This window comes from Apostichopus japonicus, chromosome 6 (assembly GCF_037975245.1).
Source record: "Apostichopus japonicus isolate 1M-3 chromosome 6, ASM3797524v1, whole genome shotgun sequence".
NCBI classification, from domain to species: Eukaryota; Metazoa; Echinodermata; class Holothuroidea; order Aspidochirotida; family Stichopodidae; genus Apostichopus; species Apostichopus japonicus.
Window position 1 is genome coordinate 7,035,057 of NC_092566.1, and position 20,850 is coordinate 7,055,906.

Sequence of the window (20,850 nt, forward strand, 5' to 3'; positions counted from 1 at the left end):
GTTTTATCTTGTTATTGAAAAAAAACGAAAATTGTACATAAATGAATGATATTAGGGAACCTACGGATACACAGAGAAAAAGAAAAGTGCAAGGGTAAAACAAATTCAGTGTTGTGAATTGAAGTAACCTAAACACTAGACATAAATACTACGGTATTTAAAAGCTTAGTGTGTTTACAGTTATGCAACTCATAAACTAATACACTCACACACACACAACACGCAAACTCAATAGAAGCACTTTTTTTTTGTTGGACAATTCAATATAGGCCCCATTTTATAAGTACAAGTCAAAATGTTTCTTTAATAATTCATCATACAAATTGATGCAGCCTTGGGCAATCGATCGACAAGTTTCCACGAAAGTCCGTATGTACATCAATCTTTTACAGATGAGAAGGAACGTAGGTCAATTTTACCTGCAAAATTTGTTGTAATATGACAAACGAGGGTAAGATAGTCCTCTTCGTAAGTAGGGAGTAAGGTAATGTTTAAAACAGACAGGAAACCCCCTAAAAAGCAAGTTTTTTTCGGATAATTATGCAAGATCGCAGTTAATATATCCTTACATTGGAAAGGTTTCACGTGGGAATGATAAAGTTCATATCTGTCGCGCAACTGAGTGAAAGAGACAATCCCGCACATGCGGTTTCTGCATGCTGCAATCTCCCGCGGAAGAGGATATGTATACTGGCTAACATCAACGGTTCTTCTCATCATTTCAAAAAAAATGGTGACGTCACTGACATTCTTTTATTGCAGTTTTCAGTTTTAATATCTTTGAATGTTTAGCCATGTTTCATTAACCCAGTCTCATAGTTTCATCGACTGATGACGGGAGGGGGGGGGGGGGGATGTACAAGGAAGGTAAAGAGAGAACGGACAGGAATTGCACGTTTTGAATGAGTGACTTTCACGAGATGTCTTCAAACTACAAGTTCTTTCATAAAATTCATCCCAATTTGTTTTATTAGAATTAATAGACATCTATTCAATCTCGTAACTCTCAAGATATATATGGGGGACGAGTTGTTTTATTTTTTCCTATTTCTTTCTTTTTCAGTAACGAACATTACATTCATATTATTCTCATCGACTTTAGATTGGAACTTTCAAAAAGTTTCAACTGTAGAACAGCGATTTAGAAAACAATAGCACAACAAAAGACACAACGAAAGATTTATCATAGAGTCCTTCAGGTCATATATGTCACCTATGGTAATGAATATGCAAATTTATGTCTTACCCAGGGGCATCGCCATACCCAGGTGTGACATCTGAACGTTTATACCAAATACTGAAAGATGGCTATAGGATGAGTCGTCCTGAAGAATGTTCAGAGGAAATGTAAGTTTATTATTTATTCCATGTCAGGATAATTTCTGACACATCTTTGCTAATGACACGTGATAGTCAATTTAAATTAAAGATTTGATATCAGTACAGTGAATATTTTGCACTATGTTTCTAATATACAAAATTTGCTTCAGAGTAGCGGCCTTTAAATTTTTAACTTTTTTATTCTTATATGTCTGTTATTTTCACTTGTGGACGTCAGAGCAATCAACATTCAAGAAGTTCAATCGAAAGTAAGATTGAAGTTCTTCAATCTAGTAATTTCAGCGCTTGTCGCTTCATATGTAGCTTATTATTATATCGATTTCCATTTTTAGATATGATGTCATGCTGAAGTGCTGGCAAGACAATCCCACTGACAGACCAACCTTTGTTGAACTTTCCGAGATTTTTGAGAACCTCCTAGAGGAACACGTGGTAAGAAACTTCGGATCGATAACACAGAGGTATAAAGAAATGGGGGATTGGGGGTGGGGGTGGGTGGGTAGAAGGGAAGATTGAGGATGGATCATAATGTTTCATGGCAGTAACTTTAAAAGACAAAATGGATAGTCCATAGATACAGATCAACACATTACTAACTCCCGTGCAGAGCCGTGTCCTTACATAGGAATGGTTTACTAACAATATATTACATTACAGGACAACGAACGGGGAAAACAAACCAAAGCAGAATAAAATGGCGGATGATGATAATATATCTCCATATCCATTAATGCGCGCTTCATTTCGAATACGGGTCAGTCATTGATTGTAACATTCTTACGAGATTTCGAAGGAAGGATTAGATGGAGGGAAGGGGAGGCGGAGGGGGGGGGGGACAGGCAGATAAGATAAACTTTATGAAATTTATGAAATTAAGAAACTTAAAAATTATGAAAGCTGTCAAATTTAAAAAACTTAAATTTTAAATATAGTACGAATTTTGTAATGAAAAAGTAATAAATCCGTATAATTGTAAATTTATGTAGATAATCAAACTATGAAACTAGATTTTTTTTTTATTGTAACTATAACAGACGTTTGTTGAAAAGAATATTAATTGCGCTGAAAATCTCGATATATTCATAACACTACAGTGAAACAAGAAATAGTGTCAACAGGGTTTTTGTGAGGGCGTTGTGGTCAAGTGGTTAAGGCAGTGGACTTGTGATCTAGGGATTGCAGGTTCGAGCCCTGGCCAGATCATAACGTTGTGTCCTTAGGCAAGGCGCTTTATCTCCATTGCCTCTCTTCACCCAGGTGTATGAATGGGGACTTGAGAGGTAACTTGTAAATATAGTTGTTTGCGCCGGTTTGTGGCTGCATCCTATGGGAAGTCCCCCGGGGGACACGTGGTTGTGGTGCACTGTGGTGCCCCAGGAGAGATTGATTGAATTGTGCACACTTTGGTGTGTAGGTGTGACAAGTTACCAATGACCAGGGTTAAGTTGTAAAGTCGTGTGAGAAGGCCTTGGCCCTGAACAAGACTGTAAACCTAAAAAAAATAAAAATAATAATAACAGAAAATTCCTACCCAAACGGACTTGTTCCTTAAAACATGTTATAAACATTGACTTGTGTGCTGCAATGAGAGAATGCACAGGAAGTGTGTAGACCCTAAATATCAGTCGACTCATTCTCTGTAACCTAACACGTAGACCTTAAAGGAATAATTTGGAGGTGAACTTAAAATCTGACCGATGATAGAGGGACATAAGCCTTAGAGTGCTAGTGAAATTTAATTCACATACATGTTGTTTTGTATCTATAGTTCTTTGACACTGGCTCATATTTGAAACGAAATCTTTAGAGATATTAATTGGATACTTCTGTTTTGTTTTTGGTTTTTGTTTACATATTTTGTTTGTTTCAGGAGGAAGGGGCTTAGGGAGTTTATCTCCCGCCCGTCTTTCATTTTTTTGTTTTACCTCATGCGTACAGGTTCCTTTTACGGACAGCCCCATTCTCAAGGAGTCTCTTCCAATGCCGTTCCCCTATACCCCCCCCCTTCCGGCCTCCCCATTCTAGTCAGGTAAACGTCAGACCTATCTTGTTTACATACATAATACACGAGTTTCCATAACAACCTTCTGTTCTCTCCTATAGGATTATCTAGCTTTCAGTGCTGGCGTAAACGAAGATATCTCAGACGAGGAGCAGTAATTTTGTTTTTATTGATGACGCCTGTGAGGACACAAGAGGGGGGGCCAATGAAAGATCAGTTCAGAGGCAAGTGCAGGGTTTCAGTGCTATGGATGGAGCAATTAATCTACCGCGGCAGAGAAACACGACTTGTATAAAATTTATATGAAATGTATTGCATATACATATACTCGTGAATCTTGTCTCACTGAGGGGTACAGGTATATCAAGTTTATATCAAGTGTATATCAAGTGTATATCAAGTGTATATCAAGTGTATATCAAGTAACAAATCGAATCACATGACAAATCTCATAGGGTAAGGTATAACGTGACAATAAACAGCAACAGTGGAAAACTAAGGGAAACTAATTAAACATGAAAATCTGAAGGATGTCCTAACGCGTCACTGGCAAAATAGTGACCTGTTAGGGTCATAGGCGCAACCATTTGGGGGTTTATCTCCTCACCCCCCCCCTCCCACCCCACCCCACTGGCAGACAGCATGATCCGATAATTCCTAGTGTATGGTACATATATAAATATACTAACAGTCGAAAATTCTTCAACGCTGTTTCCAAAGTAATTTTTTTTATCCAAATACCTTCCATTTGACCAAAATTTCTCAAAGGGAAGTTGCACCCCGACAATACGGTATAAAAATGTAGTCCTATAAAAGCTGAAATAATAATAGTAGTAATAATACCTGTGTTAATTACAGCAGCTTTTGCCAATTGTAGAGAATGTTACTCAAAAACGATATTGTGATTGGGTCAGTTAAAGGCTATAACATTATGGTAATTTAATAGAAAATATTATTAATGTATTAAGAGCTAGTAAACCTCTGTTGTTTCTAGTTCGTGAATTCAGTATTTTTAATAATTCTGAACAGCATACCATGACGCCACCTCATGTCGTGTTGTAATTTAAAGAATGAGAAACATTTAAAAAAATCTCGTATGGATTATTTCATTTAATGTTGATATACAGTCAATGATTAGAAAGACCATATATCTTCGTTCTTTGTTGGAATTAAATGATTCATTGTTTGATAATCTAAAAAAAAAATATATGTAAATATTTTCCCCATAGAAATCATTTTGGACAATGAATTCAAAACACGATGGACTGAAATTTGACCAGATGGACTGAATTTTCGATCGGTCTAAATTAAAATACTTGTGTTTCTGTTACCTGCGTTAGTCTGACATATTTCAAGACCTGCACCAGTTTCTACTTTTGTCCGACCTACCTATAAACCTGTTTGTTTTGGCCTAATCGTTGAATAGCAATTTAAGGGACATTTGAAATGGTCAGTGCATCCTCACACCGGTAACCTAACAAAATTTGTTGGGCGGAATGAGGCCAATTTGAGAACAGCAGGACTTTTCGGCCGTCATAAATTGAATAATATAACAAGCCTTGGTCGTTGTACAAATGGTTAATGCTTGGTTGACCTAGTACTCTACCCTACTTTGTTCTCCAGCATATTTACAATAGAACAATTTTGGTGATCAAATTTGATGGAACTCAACATTGGTGTATATAACTTTGATGTTTTCTCCATTATGCTATATGCATAGATAGAAATGGCATTTATTGTATGTTAGCGCTCTGCTGGCGGAATTGGAAGTAATCCATTGTCAAACAAGTCTTTTAAGTCTATGTAATATAATACTATGCGTTTGATAATTATTGCAACTATTCCTTACAACTGGTTGAACACATAGTAGTTATTTTGTAGACAGGAATAATAATATACAAGACGCAGACTTGTCGCTGTTCTCTAGCGTAATACTCACTCCCTCTAGAAACAACAATCCGCGAAGTCACGGATGGCAAGAGAGGTCTAAGAACAGTCAGTGAGGGGGAGGGACAGGGGAGGGGGGAAATACACGCAGAATATGAATGTAAAATAGGGTAGGACTTTTATGATATATAGATTTGGGGGGTGAGGGGAGGGAGGACAGACAGAATACGCCTAAAGAGACTGAAAAAATCGATGTCACACATTGAAAGTATTCTTCAAACTCATTATACATAATCATGTCCAGAATGATTGAAAAGAACTTTGTTCAATAGATTATTTACTTCTCAGAAACGTCCGTGACTAAATGGAATAGTTCTTTTACAATTATTATTGAACGTTGGGGTATACCATTTACAAAATTGTTCATAGCTCGGTCAACGAGTGCAAACTTGAAAAAAAAATTCAATTGAGATTCGTTCACCGAACCCTGAAGGGAACATACCACTGAGTGCATCGCCATTAACTTTAGCGATACCCCTCTTTGCACTTTCTGAAGGGAGCATCATGACACTATTAATCATCTTGATTTCTGGGAATGCACTTTCAGAGTAAATTTTATTTTTGGACGAGGGGTATATCGGTTTCCGGGCCAACAGGGTTTATTTTATTTTTTTGCCTCAGCGAGATATCTTTTGCGGGTGAAGACTTTCCTTTAAGATCCTTACAACATTTCTAATATTTCACCTTAAATACTATTTATAGACAATATATATTGAAGGTATTTTCATGGCTGGGGAAGGGGAGGGGGGGTTAATGTGAGGTTGGGGGTGTTTCCATTTTTTTAAACTTTGTGCTTTAAACCTAGCTGTCTCTTTTTTGCTAGTCTTCGTAGCTGTTCATTTTTTCAATGTTTTTGTGTATTGTATACGGGAGTGCACATCTTCAAGCCCCTGTTGGTTTTTTTTTTGTGTACACCATTGCACCTCATGTAAATATAATATATGTAATTACAATTTATGTTATGTTGAATCTATGTGTTTATATACGTGATGTGATTAACCAAATAAACAAAACGAAATACTATATATGGACTATGTTCATGAAAAGTGTCGAAGTGATTTTCCCAATAATAATTAATAACATATATAAGCTTAAGTATGCTGGTCAGGCGAAATTGCTCTGCATGGGGTGATTAATGTTCTATTAGCTTTATTCATCTCCTCCTTTTGTTGTACATTACCATTAATTTCCTGGCTTTGTTAGTTCTGCCTTAAGTATTTGAGATAAAACGTTTTGCAAACTTCACATATACATGTTCATAACAAAGCGAAGAAATTAAAAGTTGGAAAATTATTATATTATTTTTAATTTGTAGTGCATTCTGGTAGCAAGTGAATTGTGTTAATTACTGTACGTTATAATAGCATATACCTAACTTGTGAAAGAATATTCCGGCAGTTGAAGTTGATTGCTTTAAAAAAAAACTAATTGCTGGGAATTGTCTGCATATTTTGGTCAAAAACTACATCCACGCATCTGGCAAGAACAGAGTGAATGATGTCATCACGGCAATTAAATAGTCAATTGTATGGTTTTCTTTATAACAATTAAATAATTTATCCACAGAAGAAACCATAAAATAATATTGTATTAGATGAATTTGTAACTATAGTGAACTATTAAAGCTAAGCAAACATTCCAACTTGATCACATTTCAAAGACAAATCCACAAGAAAATTATGACATATAGAGCTTTTGAAGAACATTTGACGTGATGCAATTACAGACCATACATTATTGAAATCATATATCCTATAGTAATGGAAGAGTTAGCGATGCCAAACTAGTTGACATTCAATCAACCTTACCTCTAGCTAGGAACAAGGTATTGAGATGGGGTGTGTGTAACAAATAACGAGTAGAAATAAGTATTATGTTGACCGCTAATGACTTTCAGATCATAGGACCATTGCATAAGATCAAGGTCTACAAAAGTAACTCCATCTCAAGTCCTCATCTTTCCTTTCTTTGTATTTCCTTTCGTTATCGCCGTCATCTTGATCACTGTCAGTTCCTATTGTTTTATATTGTTGGTAGTAATGCTGTTATATTGGTACTGCTTTTGTCTTTACCGTCGTCTTAGCTATTGTTTTACCTCTTTACCTTTGTCTTGGTTTATTGTATTTGTCTTTTCGGTGGTTTTGTCTTGTTGTTTTGTTTCGTTATTTGTCTTATTTGTTGTCTTCAACTTTCACATTGTCTCGGACTGTGTCTTATCCGTTGTCTCTTGTCCGCGGTCTTTATCCAAATCCGTTGTCTAGGTGTTGTCTTCACATTTTCCGTTGTCTTCGTCGTTGTCTTTTCAGTTGCTGATGTCTCTTGTCCGTGTCTCTGGCCAAATTTGTTGTCTTGGTCTTTGTCTTATCCATTGTCTTTGTCTTTTCCGTTCTCTGTTGTCTGTCTTTGTCTTTTTCGCTGGCTGATGTGTTGTCTTTTACCAAATCCGTTGTCTAGGTGTTTGTCTTTTCCGTTGTCTTCTTCGTTGTCTTCGTCGTTGTCTTTGTCGTTGTCTGCTGTCTCTTGTCCGTGTCTTTGACTTTTCCGTTGTCTTGATCTCAGTGTCTCTCTCTCTGTCCTGGCCTTTGTCATAATTATCATTGTCGTTATTTTCTTTGTCATCGTGATTGCCATTGTTGTTGTGCAAATTGTTATTGTTGTTAGATCTGGTTGCTGCCTCAGTACTTATGTAGTTCTCTTATAGTTATCACCGTTGTATGTGCTTTCTCTTCTATACTTGGGGAACTTGATAAAATCGAAAATAATAGTTTTATTAAAAATAGTAGCTGTAATTTTTTATAATAAAACGTAGAATAAAAGTAGAGGAAACGTACAAATAATCATTTTCATTTCATATTTTGTGAGATGAAAATCCAAATATAACTGGTAAAGTAGAGAATGCGTACAAATGGTACATTTCTTGTAAATAAAATATTTAAAAACGATAAAACTCACTAGCAATATTGAACTGAAGATTATTGTTGCATGAAATGTTCGTTTCATATGAAGCCATTAAACTCCAGCAAAAAAAAAGAACTTCGCGTCATGAACAAACACAATCTCGTATTTAGCCAAACTAATTTACAACCCTCGGCCTTTAGAATGAGAAATTAATACCATTCCATTACAGGAAATCAGCGTCAAGGAGAAATGAAAATTATGTTGCCATGGTAACCATTAGAGCATACAGAGTATACATTATGTCAACTCTCTTGATGCGAATTTGGTTTATGTCTATAGAACTATCTTCATATGTATTCCCTATACTGGTTGGCCGTAATTTACGTAGCGGAAGGAAGGAATGCTTCCGATCGGCTGTGCCCCATATACTAGTTGTCGCCGTAATTCACAGAGGGAGGGAAGATACTCTATAGAACAGCATAGTGGATCTTCCGGTGGCAGACAATGTGGCACTGTGATGAAACAGACAAAGGGTGTTTTGTACACTAGATCCGGATCAGATCCACTCCTGTTAACTGTCCTTGTTATCTGTTCAGGGTATAATAAAACGTTGAGCCGGACGCGTTTACACTCAAGTCGTGCTCAAATCCTCTCATGTCTCTAACCGGATGTTGCCAGTATTATGGGATTGGGAGTGGCTTTTGCGCAAGCGCGGATTACGAAATAAAGCAGTGATGTTGCCATGGTTGCCGTTATAGCTATGCGTGTGCTACACTAGTACTGTGCTTGTACACATATAATACAAGACTGTATGTTCTCTTGCATCTAGTACCGACATCGATACAGCAGCTAAATACCTTTTCAGAAGAAAACAAAAATAACAAAGATGAACGTAATTGCCACAGTACATGTACTAGGCTAGGCTTACATCAGTGTATGTGCTGAATACTGTACGTTGGAATCACAGAAGGAAGATGGGCGAAGCACGGAGAATTACCACAAAAGTTACTACATGGAAACAACCCACGATATGAGATGTATGAGATGTGATTTTCTTTAATAGCCGAGAATACGACGTCGAGATCAGATCCGGATCTGGTGTTCAAGAACCCAAATAGTATGCGAGACGAAACCCTATCTGAATATATCTGGAATGTAAACTATTTTTTTTTACCATGTAAACGCATATAACACATACGTCGGAAGACACACTTCAACGGGATAAAAAAAAAACTCCCTCTTCCCACAAATAGCAGAGAAACAAAAATCCTAACTTGAATGAACATGCGTGTTTCTTTTTCTCTGTGTGATTGGCCCGAGTGTGTGTGTTTTATGCAAAAGTTTCTTTTAGAAAGTGGTCAGGTCAGGAATAATAATAGAAAAAGAAGAAGCTGAAATGCAACAACGTATACCGTATATTTAAACAAAAACTTTTCCTTTGGTGCCAACTTTTGAGTTAATCCAGGCGAATGTATCATTTTGACATTACACAGCACCACTTATATACGTACACTCGACACACTTCAGCCTCCCCCTTATATGTTTTCTGTTAACACACTGGTCATTATAAAAACCAAATGCCAAACATTCTTCGCATTTCGTTATTTATTCGCTTGATAGGACTAATTTATCGTCACAGTTGCGATCATATATACGTCAACCGGAGAACTGAATGAGGAAAGGGGAGAAGATAGAGAGAACGAAATAAAGAAAGATAGGTAGAGAATAAAAACACAAATTAGAAATTCGACACATCTTTTCATTGGGAAAGAAAATTATTGTTCGTCCATCACACATATAACAAACAACCCGAAGAACAAACTTTTTATGTAAACAAAATTAGTCAAAATATTTATCAAGATTTGATTACTATTAAAATCATCTTTCAATGGTTTAGTTTTCAAACCAAAAAATATTAAGTTTATCTTATTGCGGCAAAGAAAATAACAGACATATAAATTTTGGGGATTTGATCCGTGTTTGTTTGGGCAAGCTGCCACCGACATTGTGATCGACGTATAAATTCAAAGATCGTATCCCAAACATTCGATAAGAGAATTTAAGACATTTATGGCAATATTTCCATGAAACTGACGTTAAATGTCAAAAATAAATAAATAAACTGATTGAAAAAAACATAGGAGGAACATTCAAGTTCCCATTACTGACTTCAAATTTACATTTGTCTAATTACAAAATTTAAGGCTTAAAGCTACTTTGTGTAATACGTTACTTTGAAAAATGCTTATCAATTCGCTTCTTTAATTGAAACCCTTACGTTTTGCCTTACAGCAAATACCATCATAAAACTTAGAAATATAACAAACAAGCTCTAAGCTAGGAATAAATATTTTAGAATCGACATGAACGAATGTTATTTTATTCAAAATTTTATTCAAAATCATTTCATTGACTTCCATAAAATGAATATATTTGTTAATAAATTATGCTTGTTGAACGAACGTGAAGAGCATGCATTGGCCTATATGCCCACAAAGCTTATAAAACATTGAGCAATGCGGCGCCATGATTACCGTATGAACTTTCTCTTGCATTTATTTAACGTTACATTTGTAAATCTGATTGATTCTTTATTTTCATATCATCTGGTTGAACTCTCTTACCAAATATTTCATGTATCTCTTTGTTTTTCCTGCCCACTACCCCCACCACTTATAACTATTTATTCCCTTCAGTTACCCCTGCAATGTTCTGTACGTCGATATAATGTTAGGCTATATATTCTTTCCGTAAAACGTCCAATCGTAGTTGGCTTCACGACGATGACTTTAGTCTTTGAATTTAGTCTTTCTCTGCAAAATTAGGTTGGTCTATATAATATCGATATTATCTATTTGCTAGTAGGTATAGTTTAGTTCTTGACAGAGAAACCAATTCCGGCGAGGTTTACTGATAAACATGCCACCTCCATAGGCATCATCTGTAAGTTGTGATATGTTATTATTGCTTAGTGTGAATGGAAACAGTTTGTCCGCATAAGCGGGTTATTTTTACAGCTGAAAGAGACCTGAGAATTTTTAATATAAACCACACAGCATGTGAGATATAGATGTTCAATTTTTTCTTCTTCCGAATTCATTAATAATTATTTAATCTCGCAATGAACCAAAAAGTTGAGATTTGTGATCTCTGCATAAGACAAGTGTATTTTTGAATGTAAACCAAACTTTTAGTAACTCAAAAATAGAAAATAAATTTAAGTTAAAAAAAAAAATCAAAGTCATGCTTTAACCTTTCTAGACTGAAAGTTGGCTTGGATATCCAGAGAGACACATCATGAGAACTAACATACCATCGACGGGAACAATATGTTGAAGACACAGCGCCTCTTGTTTGGGCATCACCATGACAACCGTGACATCTTCATCACATGTTCACATTATCTTCACGCACCTATAACATAAAGAACTTGGAGAATCTTTTTTCAGTGTTAGCTTCAAGTGACCAGACCAAGTGATGATATTCCGTCCTACCCTTAAGTTAAAGAAGTATAGGAGACGTGGAAGTAAAAAAAAAAAAGGGAATATAATTATATGAAAAAAAGAACCAAAAAATAAAATTTTAAACATATATTAATGTTGTTATCACGTATTGTCCGAAAGATAATACTTTCAAGATATCGTCTTACATACCAAATATATTTAGTCGTCAAAAGGAGGACATGAAAGGATTGCTTTGGTTTTTTTTTCATTTTCTAATAATTATCTTATTTTGGAAACTAAATGTAAACCATATTGTGAGCAGATATGATAAAGTGACGTGTACATAAGTAGTCTAACATTAACATATGATACCCTATATGGCATGATAGAACAATAACTACAATAATGTTTAGTCTTTCTGCTTAATGCACTGAACAGTTTAATATCAGTATTAATATTCTAATTAAACGAGCTTAAAGTGAAGTTTGATTTAGATTCTATCGAATCATATGCTTTGCATGAAGGAATCACGTGAGAAGCGCTGGCTGACTAAATACCGTCATTTTTCAAATCGGCAGTGGTTCCTTATGAAAAAAACTGCTAAGGGGTGGGGAAATCAACCCCTGGGTGGGACGTGATTCCTTCGTGCAAAGCATATGATTCGATAGAATCTAAATCAAACTTCACTTTAAGCTCGTTTAATTAGAATATTCTATCTCATCATGCTTAATATCAGTTTAATATCAGTATTAAAAGAATTTTGGCGTTCCCCGACGTTGAGCTCTACCAATGGCAGTATATATCAGATTAATTTGTTCTCTTCGCTATGTAAACAATATCCCATTAATCCCATTAATCCAATTAGTCCCATTAGAAGAAGTGCACATAGATGTACCAGAACTCGAACATTTTGTTACATATTTTCTAGGGGTAGATATGCGGTGGGTAAGGGAGAGTGGATGCATGCTTTAAGTGCATGAGATCAAAGCATGTTGTGCCATTGAAATCACATGGAGAAATCACTTTTAAACCGTTTTATACATGTTTTCTCCATACGAAATAAAGTAAATAATGGCTGTTTAAATTTGTGCCACACCTCCCTGACTTAACAAAAGCCCTTTATGGTTTCCCATTTAATAATTTTGATAGAAAATTTTACGGCATCTCTCCTGAAAATTGAACATCATCTCACGCGAAACTCTTATGGAACTATATAGAGTTCCATAGAACTATATAGAACTTATGGAACTATATAGAGTTCCATATAAGCAGGCTTATGGAACTATATAGAGAACTGAGCTTGGCTAGTCGACACGACTTTGCGGTGAGTCCTATCGTTTTCAATATGTTTCTTAAAAGTCATGAGTTATATGTAGACTCTTTACAACAGAATGTAAATTTACTTTAATTGATCTTCAAGATTTACAACGGAAGAAGGCAGTCATTCTTAGCAAAGAGGGATTGACGTAGAATAGTTTATAAACGTATGAGGTGATGAGGCTCTGTGTGACATGACGAGAGATAAAGTTTGTTAATTTCTTTTAAACGAGACATGAAAACTTCTTCAAAATGTACAACAGCTTTTGTCACTTAAAAACTATATCAGGACATAAAATTCCCCCGTCTTACATTCAGATCCCTCCTTTCTAGTAGCGATTAGAGGTTCTACGTTTAAGGACAAGGCTGAAATTTATTCCACCGAAGACTTAAATAGAGTTCTTCTTGAAGAAGAAAGAAACTAATTTCACTTGGCAGTTTGCTTTTTATCTGATTTATCGTTTGTTTTCTCTGTAGGGGGAAAACGTGGTAAACGTACACGTGTGTAGGCTCCCTTTGAGGTTTCGCTGAGAAACGTTTGATGAGATGAAATAAAAAACGCACGGATGGATAAAACTTGTCATGACCAGAAGAGAAAAGTATCACAATCCGTCATGAACTTATTTATTGACATTTATTGATATGCTTCAAACTTTCTACCGTGAAATTATCTGACATCAGTATGTGTGAACTCTTAATTTACTTATCGGACATAATATTCTCAAAGCTCGTGCACTAGTAGGCGACTGACATTTCTCCAGGATGACTTGTTGGCAAATAAAGTTAATTTTGTGATATGTTACAGACCGGTGGTCTGCAAACTTTTTAGTCATGAAGAAAGCTTTTCACATAAAAAGGGGCTGTGGAGATCAACTCTGAGGGGTGAAACGATGGGAGGTAGTCAGAAATGGAGGTGAAAAGTGAGGGGATTAGAGAAGAAGACCTGTGAATGTGGATAGGAAAGATGAGAGAGGCTGGAGGATGGAAGGTGGAGGAGGAGGGGGAAGGAAAAGGGAGGGAGTCCTACTTTTTGCACAACAGTTGTAAAATATAGGAATGCCTGTGTAAGAATGACACAACGGTTGTGGCAAAGTTGCTATATATTACCTGTGTACTGATGACACAAAGTTATATCAAATGGTTAGCATTGCTTAACGCCATCTTAGGAAAACATGACAAAGCAGATGTTTAGGAAACCCATGACAAAGCGGATGTGTAAACTCTATTGAGTTGAATCTGCATTCAAATGCCTATATTTGAAAAGGACATCAAGAAGAGTTTTCTCAAACCACATCACATCTTATGAAATTCTCATATAAGAAAAACAAATAAAGTAAGGTTCAGAAGTTAACTTTATTTTCAAAGTCAATAAGAAAGAATACAAGCTTTAATTATCTTGAATGTCATTACTACTACTGAAAATGATACAAATTATGTTATTTAATACTAAAATAAGATAGGAAGCTGACTGCACTGTATCCACACTGCCACCATTCCCATCCCTTCAGGAGCATCAACAACTGCACCAATCACACTCTTCTGGAGAACAGCAATTCTCTCCACAATATGGCCTAAGCATATAGCCTAACACAACGACGTATAGTTGGTTCGGTTGTTCTTTATTTTCCAATGCCTGAAGGTAATGTGGCAAGTTAGTTCCAACCTGCAAGTGGAGGACAGGAAGATGATTTTGTAAGGTACTGAACCAGAAATATGCATCAAATGGTTCCAATGCCACTATATGTTTTAATCATAGTCTATTAATCAGAGTCTAAGTTGTCATGGCCATTTACAGTAGGCAATCTTACAATACTATATGAACTAAGGGATTATTTTGTATCTGCTTATTCATTATTAAACATGTCATGAGAACAGCAGAGATCATGTACTCATTATGGCCAACATATATACCAAGTATGACATGAATCCAACTGGGTGAAATGTCGTGTTTAAAACTTTTTCTTACAGCAAACTTTCTAGACACATGTTTATTAATGAGATAACTTTATTAATTATGTGAGCATACATCTACCACCAACTGATCATACCATGCATGAAGATGTCAAATGCCAAATTATTCATATTTTAGCACCTCCAACTCATTAATATACATATCGAAACCAATAAACCCCATGTGTTCTGTATGGCTGATAGATATACCAAGTATGACATCAATCCAATTTGTCATTGAGATGTTTCCAACACTGGTGTTACACACATGCAAACATGTCAACTTGACTGCCAAGGTTCTGATATTGCCATCAGCATATATGAACAAATCAAATAACTGTGCACTGACAAATGGTCTTTAGATATAACTTCTATCAACATTTCTGCCATCATGCCCGAGGTCATGAGTGTTTTTCTGTATTATATTGAATTATATTTGGAGTTTTTAATTGATCAATTGATCAATGCAAACACGATTTACTGCCAAGTTATTGGCACTGATATATTGGTACTTATCCTCAAAATGTTTAAGTTTTATCTTATATTTACTGGTTAAATGTCAATGAAGGATCGGGCTGCATCAGATTTGGTACATCTGCTCATTTCCTAGTAGAGGATGACATTTCCATTGGCATGGCGTAGGGCAGCACATAAAAAGCAACCCAAGTTCGCTTCGTCTATTAAGTTGAATAAGAATAAAAACAAACATTAATTATATGGTCTTGCTAAAATTTCTTTTTCTGATGCATTATGACATGGAATCCAACATCAGTTTGTACTGGTGTAATTTGTGTTTCACAATGCGGATCTCACCTGTGATATGGATATTACTGGAATCTTCTTTGACTGTCCCAGAAGTACACAATTTATTGTTCGATGCATGTGAAAAAATGTTGACATTAGTAGCATACATTTCCATTGTGAGATTGTACACGACTAAAACCATATATAATGCAAATTTGCATAGTTGTGCGATGCTATATGTGATATGTCAATATGAATGAGATCTGCACCAAAAAAACAAAACTAATAGGCATCATGTACTGTACATGATAAACGTATATACAAAGTATGATATCAATCCAACATATAGTTCAGGAACTACCGTATTCGTATCGTGTTGAAAAACTCATATAGTTTACAAACAACGTGTCTAGCGGACCTCTTTGAATTTGTCAGTTCAGAAACTAATGTGTGCATATGGTGTTTCCTTTCTTATGAATATTCATAGAAGGATTGCCGTTTTGTTGAAAATTACAGGAATTTTATCTAAAAGACACAATCACTGTTTCATAAGCTTCAAACACTTTCTATACAGCTATGCATACTTCCTTCCATATCGTCCTGTATTGTAAACTACCAACGTCTCTCACCACTCATTGCAATTATTTGTGCATACTTACCAGATGGAATACGTATTCACCAAAGACGTACAGTTTTGTTAGATTGTTTCATATTTGGTGTATTCTTCCAAGACTTTTAACTAAGTGTAAGTTTAAATAAATCATATTAACATATCATTAATATATCTTTTCAGCCATGATTTAAGTTCGCAATATACAATGATTGCTGTTTAAATCATGCAGTCAATGACACAAATTACAAATACACTAAATGTTACAAGTTCAATAAGAAAAACAACGAATCAAACAAAGCCGTCTAGACATATTCCACGAGGGCCTCATATTATTCTGGTTATTGTCCCAGTACACCATGGTTTTGTCAGTAGAGCGAGAAATCTTTGCAGACATATGTCTATTGCTTGAAATTATTTTATTACCTTAACAAATCTTCCATGGCAGCTTAAGGTACTTCTGACAGTTCATTCTAGACAAGCACATTATTTTGTCACACATCAAATAGGTTGTTCTGTTGAGTGGGTACAGGAAGCTGAAATCTTGTTCAATCTGCAAACAAGACAAAAATAATATTAAAAAAAAATCGGTGAAAACGACATTTAATTTGAACTAGAATAATTACACTTTCGATATTGTAAAAAAAAAAAATTTTTGTCGTCGTAATTCCCAAATAAACACAGTAGCTGGTTGTATTTATATAATAGGCATAGCCTAGGCCAAATATTATTTTATAGAACGTATCAAATTAAGGACCAGTGCTGTTCCACCATCGGTAGTTTCCGCCATAAAACACCTAGCCTACCCGAATATGTATTTGTAAATTGTTAAAGCTAACGTTAGGCCTAGCCTATACACTACAGAAACATTTCAGATTCAATAATCATTTTAAGGCTAGTTTAACCCGTTTAGTCCAGTATAGCCAAGCCTACTAGGCCTAAACTGTGAATTATTCTCAACTTAACCTAACTTTAGGCCTAGCCTACAGTACTGTAAGTGTGTAGGATATGGTATGTAGTGTAAGACTTATACTACATGCTACGCATGCCATCTTATACTGGTGTTATTGTTATGTGCACTTACCCTTTATTGTTATGTTAATGTTTGTATTATATACCTTGCAGCTGGTGTACTGCGCTGTTGTGTGCAGTGCAGTGTTGGAGAAAATACAGTTCAGCTCTGACTCTGGTTGTGTCATGTCTACTAATTAACTCTCTCTCTCTCCCACCCGGCCTCTACAACTTAGTGTACCAATTCCACGTAGAGCCTAGACTAGCATTTACAGAAATATAATTCACAGAAAACATACAGAATTATAAACGGCCGATCGGTGATCATTTTCACACGTATTATTATAGGCCTACCCGTTTTACGAGTGAAGTGTCGGATAGGCTAGGTCGGTAGGGGTATCTATAGACGTTTGTGGAATTGGTACACATAGGCCAACTACATTTTCTAGAGGTCAAAGGCCACTTGAATTCAATAGAGGTCAAATTCTTAATACCTTAGATAGACAATAAGCCCCAAAGTAGCCTTTTGACTTTCTTTCTTGTTTTGTATGTCAATTATATCCGTCCATTATGCACATCGTTATGTAGTTACTGTAGAGTATTTTTACTACATGGATACTTGTCATAAAAAATTATTATGTCTTTATCAACAAATATATATATAGCATCATACTTAAAACTGTCATGTGTATTTATATTCAATTGTATGCTATATGGATTTATAATTTTTATTAGTTTGTGGGGTGAGGGATTTTTTGCAGTTGACTTAATTGCTCCCCCCCCCCACACACACACAAAATTTTAATTACTAAGGAGATGCCATTTTCCAATCTTTTATGATATGAATTTTGTCATTAAAAAGAAATCATGGTGTTGCTGTAACAAAATGCAGTAATTATGTTACCATGGTTACACAGAAATAATGCTGCTAGTGTCTAAGGTCAAGATTAACTTTACGTGAAATGAGCAATATATGTCACATTGGTGCAAAATGTTGACATTCTCAAATATAATAAGTTATCTCGTTGCCCTTTTTGCAACTAAGTAACGGGTTTTTCACTTAATAAATTTACTTACCTGACGAACTCGCGTCAAAGTAAACCCATGAAGTAAACAATGAGTCATTTTGTTGAACTTTGGTAATATATTTACAGAGAATTCTTGACATTTTGACGACACCATAACCTTATTGATTTTCTCATCTCAAAAGTTTGCTTTTCTTCTATGACAGCAATGTTTTTTTCTCATGTTGTTTTCTAAGAATATTTTCAGCTGCAGTCTATATATTGTCATGATGAAGTCCTTCCTTCCTGCCCCGTCGTCAGATAGACGCTTTCGTCATAGTGAAAAAAATCACAAAATTTCATGTAACGGATGTCATTTCAACCAAATGGTGAAGGAAATGCACAGTCTGTTTTAAAGAAACCCTTAACTTATGTCGCCAGAGTATCCCTTAAGCCTTTTTTCCCTCCAAAAAGGCTTAAAAAGCTTATAGACTGGAAACTTCAGTTGATCAATTGCTCAATTGGTCCAACTAAATTTGAACTATAGAAGGTAAGGTCAGCCAAAAAAAATTGCCTGATTATTAGTCATGTTTTCCAAGAAACGCTAAAGAACAAATACCTGATGCTGTCTTTCAAAGGTATACAGAAAAATCACTTCAATATTTAAACATTCTGCCAAATTAAAACGAGCATAATGTGATCTTTTTTGAGAGTACAGTTTCTCACTATTTCAAAAGAAAGAAAGAAATTAAGCCTGGAGGGCGATAACAAGAAAAGTCAAAACGGATGAGTTTAACTTATCATAAACAACAATATGAAAGGGGTAACATTTCAGTTTGTGTGGGTTTTAAGTATTAGGCTAAGGCGGAAGCTTGGTATTGCCATCAAACGTGATTAAACTACTTAGTAGCTAATTGCACGACTTGAGTAAGTCTGGAAAGGTGGGCAGAGAGCTAGTATTTGTTTAGAAAATACAACGTTATATACCATTTGTTATTACTTAAAGGAAGGTGAGCATGGCGGACTTAACATCAAGTGCCGTAAAGATGTCCCCACTCCCAAGACCAAAATGGATATTACTACTTTATATTGGAATGAAAGATCACAATTAGGCTCAATACTCAAACTTTGACCAAAATATCATGGTTCCATATTTCGTAATATGGTTTTAGGCCACAGAAGACTGTCTCGCCAGCCGATTTAATCTATAGTTTAACCCTGCTCAAAATTTCGTAATACACATTTCTCAAACAGTTTTTTTAAAGTCGCACAACCTACATCTGGTCACATATAGTTTTAACAGAAACGACTTGTGACAAACAGATGATAGGCTAATATCGCCTCAACATCAATTGCGTTTGACTACTCGATAAGTCTTCTGCGGAGTGAGTGTTTATACGATTTTACCTTTAGACGTCACTAAACCCCAATTCCCATATGTTACATAAATACACAAAACTTCATCATAAACTTCATTTAAACGAAAATATTACATACAGGGCAGTAGACCTTGACAGGAAGCATATTTGTTTTTTCAACATATTATTTTTGTCTTCAACCGAATCTCATCTTCTCTTTCCATCTATAAATAACAGAACAGATCAAAGATGAAATCCTCCTAATATTTTCCGTCCTTGATGTTGTCTCTCATAATTAGGGTGAACTTTCTCATGTTATCCGAACTTTAGATCAAATTAATTATTTAGGTTGCTATTTAGAAAGGGTTCACGACATATAAATCATAACGTAATTGACATGTTACACAAGTTTGTTGGAGAGGCAGGAACAAAGTTGTCTGACTTCATTTAGTCTAGCTTCCCCCCCCCCAAAAAAAAGTAGGTATGCTCGATTTCACCTCCCATTTGATTGTCAATAGTAATCATTATTATTGTACCTGCTGCGGCGAAATATAAAGAAAATTTTACTTTAGCTTTCCTTGTATAACCATAAAATTTTGCTACTAAAACGTCTTGTCGAGAAATGATACCAAGGTTGCAATAAACATGAAAGGTTATCGTGCATTGCCCGGAAGTTGATCACACTATATATATATATATATATATATATATATATATATATATATATATATATATATATATATATATATATATATATATATATATATATATATATATATATATATATATTTCAGGTGTTCCTCTCCAAAATATTCGAAAACGTTGAGATCGGAGAGATATGGAGCGAGAGAGAGGTAGAGGTGGAGGGGGTGGGGGGGGGGGGGTAACTGGGCCTTAGGGGTATTTAATATATATCATACGAGCTAGTATAAAAAAAATACAATATTGTAACTCCCATAATTTATAACTTTTTCTGTTACTGTGAAATAAATATTGAATTTGTGACGTCATACATGGACAACGCATCCAACTGTTTTTGTTTTCTTCAGGTTTTTCACTAAAAGTACAAATGGCTTAAAACAAGAAGCCTCAACAGCTGACATCAGCGTTAGACTTTGATCAAGCCTTACCGAAGGGAAATAACACTCCTTTACACAGTTAATTTTTCTCTCAATGATATTTGATTGTTCCAGTTTCAAGGGGGAAAAAACAGTTGTTGGCGGAG

The 20,850-nt window shown here is 35.4% G+C and overlaps 1 protein-coding gene and 1 long non-coding RNA gene across 3 annotated transcripts in view; one reads left to right on the plus strand and one right to left on the minus strand.

Moving 5' to 3' along the window:
* LOC139969268 (proto-oncogene tyrosine-protein kinase receptor Ret-like) overlaps positions 1-3,986 on the plus strand; it is a 45,322-nt gene extending 41,336 nt beyond the window's left edge. Inside the window, exons 15-17 of the mRNA XM_071974183.1 lie at positions 1,251-1,347; positions 1,674-1,773; positions 3,445-3,986. Of these exons, the coding sequence (XP_071830284.1) occupies positions 1,251-1,347; positions 1,674-1,773; positions 3,445-3,501 (254 nt within the window). The 3' untranslated portion in view covers positions 3,502-3,986. The remainder of the gene's footprint in view (positions 1-1,250; positions 1,348-1,673; positions 1,774-3,444) is intronic.
* A 9,466-nt stretch (positions 3,987-13,452) lies between these two features.
* On the minus strand, positions 13,453-17,532 carry LOC139969246 (uncharacterized). Of its 2 annotated transcripts, none has more exons than XR_011793682.1 (4): positions 17,337-17,532; positions 16,679-16,805; positions 15,448-15,575; positions 13,453-14,611 (listed from the first exon to the last, which is right to left on the minus strand). It is a non-coding gene; the product is annotated as an uncharacterized lncRNA (long non-coding RNA). The 2 variants fall into 2 exon arrangements; XR_011793683.1 differs by lacking the exon at positions 17,337-17,532 and adding an exon at positions 17,158-17,206.
* Positions 17,533-20,850: the final 3,318 nt, after the last annotated feature.